Source organism: Cynara cardunculus (assembly GCF_001531365.2).
Source record: "Cynara cardunculus var. scolymus isolate 2C chromosome LG 9, CcrdV1, whole genome shotgun sequence".
NCBI classification, from domain to species: Eukaryota; Viridiplantae; Streptophyta; class Magnoliopsida; order Asterales; family Asteraceae; genus Cynara; species Cynara cardunculus.
The window spans coordinates 8,114,212-8,117,821 of record NC_037536.1 but is presented as its reverse complement, the minus strand read 5'-3'; the positions used below and the strand labels follow the sequence as shown (position 1 = coordinate 8,117,821).

The 3,610-nt window shown below is 33.3% G+C and overlaps 1 protein-coding gene across 1 annotated transcript in view; it reads left to right on the top strand.

Moving 5' to 3' along the window:
- Positions 1 to 2,010, top strand: part of LOC112517736 (putative wall-associated receptor kinase-like 16) — a 9,763-nt gene extending 7,753 nt beyond the window's left edge. Inside the window, exon 3 of the mRNA XM_025125114.1 lies at positions 646 to 2,010. Coding sequence (XP_024980882.1) covers positions 646 to 1,871 — 1,226 coding nt within the window. The 3' untranslated portion in view covers positions 1,872 to 2,010. The remainder of the gene's footprint in view (positions 1 to 645) is intronic.
- The last annotated feature ends 1,600 nt before the right edge of the window (positions 2,011 to 3,610 follow it).

The window sequence follows — 3,610 nt, the reverse complement described above, 5'->3', positions numbered from 1 at the left end:
CAAGATAAAATTCTTAGTTTAAATATAAAATATAATTAGGATAATTGTTGAGTTCTAACAGAATATGTAATTATTAAGTTTATAAAAATTATATTATTAAACCAAAAACAAATTACGTCGTTAAATTGAATTATATTAAAATTTTGAATTAAAGAAATTACATAAAAAAACTACAACATTTATATCTATTTTTTTAATTTTTTATGATATTTTTTAATTTATATTTTATTCAAAAATAAAAAAATTATTAATTTTCTCAAAACCACATAAAACCGTATTATAACATCGACAAAGACAAATAATAAAACAAAATATTAAAATCGAGATACATCTCGCTGTATTACACGAGTATCCTTCTAGTTTTACAAAATGAAACATAATATTAACTAACAACGACTTTTTCCTAATCCTCAAAGTATTTTAAGAAAATTATATATGTTTCCTTATAAATTTATATCTTTCACATCAATGGGGCAACAACTTAACTATTGGCACTTTAAGATACAACTAGATCCAATTTTCTTAGCCTATGATTTTTTTCTACTACTTGTTGGTTTTATATATCACGTTCAATTCTTTCTATGGCACACTTTTAAACCAAAGATGTCAAGTAATGGTAATTAATATGCCCACAATCACATATAGGTGTAGGTTCTGGATTGCTTGTAGTGCTGATTGTATTATCGGTGTCGTACTTCACGGCTAAGAAAAAGAAGCTAGTTAAGCAAAGAGAGAAATGTTTCAAGCAAAATGGGGGTGTGCTGTTGGAAGAGAAATTGAAAACTATGGGTGGCATCAGTGTCAGTTGCATGAAAATTTTCCACGTTGGAGAGCTAGAAGAAGCGACTGATAAGTATGCAGAACATAAGATTCTTGGTAGAGGAGGCAACGGCATCGTGTACAAGGGAAATCTGCTAGATAATCGTGTTGTCGCAATCAAGAAGTCCCAAAGATTGGATCAAACACAAAGGGAGCAATTCATAAATGAAATGGTAATTCTTACACAAATCAATCACCAAAATGTGGTGCATCTTTTGGGATGTTGTTTGGAAACTGATGTTCCATTGCTATTTTATGAATTTGTCTCTAATGGCACTCTTCATCATCACATCCATAATAGAAAGAGTGATGTAGATAGATTGTCTTGGGATAGTCGTCTAAGGATAGCACATGAATCGGCTAGTGCTCTTGCTTATCTTCATAGTGATGCAAGAATGTCAATTATACATAGAGATGTGAAGTCTAGTAACATCCTATTGGATGAGAGTTACACCGCAAAAATTGCAGATTTTGGTGCGTCAAGGTTAATCCTCTTAGATGACCATGATCAAGTCACTACACTTGTTCAAGGGACGTTGGGATACTTGGATCCTGAATATTTGCGTACAGGCCAACTAACAGATAAGAGTGATGTATATAGCTTCGGTGTGGTTCTTGCAGAACTCCTTACAGGAAAAAAGCCCATTGCTACGAATAGATGCCTAGCAGAGCAAACTCTTGCAACATATTTTGAAAAGGCAATGAAGGAAAATCGAATGCTTGAAATTCTTGAATTTGAATTGGTAAAGGAGGCAACTTATGAGCAGCTAAAAGCAACATGTGACCTGACATGTAAATGCCTTAACCAATTAGGTGATAACCGGCCCAGCATGAAAAAAGTGGCAATACAGCTTGAGACATTGAGGAAGATTCGCAAGCATCCTTGGGTTAGCCAAGTTAACTACAATGAAATGAGTAGCTTAATGCTTGAAAATGAACCAAATGATCTTTACGAAGTTCCTCTTATCACTAATAGTGACACTTTTGGAGAAAGCAGTTCTAGCACCGGTAGAATGAGAGGCATGATGAGCGAAGTGCAAAGTCCTCGTTAACAATTTAGTAATGAATGGATGTTTTATCCACCATTCGTGTCTATTTATCATGTTTGAAGTATCATACAATTTACTTAAATATTTGAATTTATGTCAGTCCATTGTGTATTATAAAGTGCTCCATGTATAATATTCATATCTTTGTTGTGATTGCACCTTTCATACATTCCATGTACTATTATATGATTAGTTAATTTGACACTATTTTGTGTCTGTGTACTGATTGAGGACAACTTTTTAACGTTGTCTTATGCACTCTAGAGTGGGCATCCATGTTCCTTTTGTTGCTATAATTCTTTAAAACGACTCATTCAACATCCTTGTTTCTCTCCTTCATCGACATCTAGCCCTACTGCCCCCTCCTCAATCAGGTTGTGATAGTCGATTGGAGAATTAATTGTCCCCTACCCTTTTGGTATTGGCACCAACTCAAATTGTTCAATAGGCGATGAGTTTGACATTCACTGCAACACTTCTTTAGCTTGGTGCCTTACAGGGTTCAGACATCGCAAACAGTACAAGGTCTGTTACTCCATGCACATTTCCCTTTGTTGGTGAGGAGGATGTATTCAAGTTCAATGGTGCAACATGAATAATTCTCCTTCGTCGATAGGGTTGAAGCTAATGTCCCAATAGTGCTTGAATGGGCAATTGGTCATTTGAGTTGCAGAGAAGCCGAACCAACGGACGATTTTGCTTGCCACTCAAACAGTATGTGTGTGAACTCTTCAACGAAACCGATGGGTACCGTTGCATCTGCAAAGAAGGCTATCAGGGAAATCCCTATCTATCTCTGGGTTGCGAAGGTACACTTTAAGTTGTTTTCCGTTAATCAGTTTAAATTTTGCAATGGTTTGAGTCATTCTTCGGATCTTGGTTGGTACATATTTTTTTTTCTTCATTTTATGCGTCGTGGACCTTCATTTTCTTTTGCATGACACCACTTGATATCAACAAGTAGTGTAAATATCAATAATATTGTTAATTAAATAATAATATTAATGCTTGGGATACCATTTTTTATCAACGACAAGTGCAAATGTCAATAAGCTCATTAAATAAATTTTTTTGATGTGGATATCAAAATGATGGGAGGGCTTAATGACATCGTCAATAACGATGTTTGTAATACTTACCTTTTATTAACTTCAAATAAAAATTATGAACTATGGCAAACATTAGTCGTAGTTTTGAACGAAAGAAAACTAAAACATAAACAAGTAACATCAATTGATTTTAAAAGTTATTACTTAGAAATGATATAACATCAATCGAAAGATAATAAAAGTTACCACATATATATAGAAATGATCAATCAGAGTTAATAAAATTATCAGTAGAAAAAAATGTATTTTAATAGTCATATAAGATGTTAACCAACATTGTAATTTGAAAACAAAAATTGATATTATTACTTAGAAACTAAAATAAAGAATTATTTGATATAAGATGTTAGATGATATCCATAACAACTTTAGTGTTTTATGCTACTCATCAAGCTAGAGTTGTATTGTATTGTATTTGCCTATTTGGGCACTGGGAAAAGATTTACTTTAATTAGGGTTTAATGCTTTATGCTATGAAAAATTGATAAATGTTTTTTTTAGATATCGATGAGTGTAAAGATGTGGAGAAGTTCCATGTCACGGAACTTGTGCTAATACTCTAGGGAATTACACATGCAAATGCAAACGAGGATATTCTTGTGATGCTAAGATTCACGATGGTTGTCGACATAA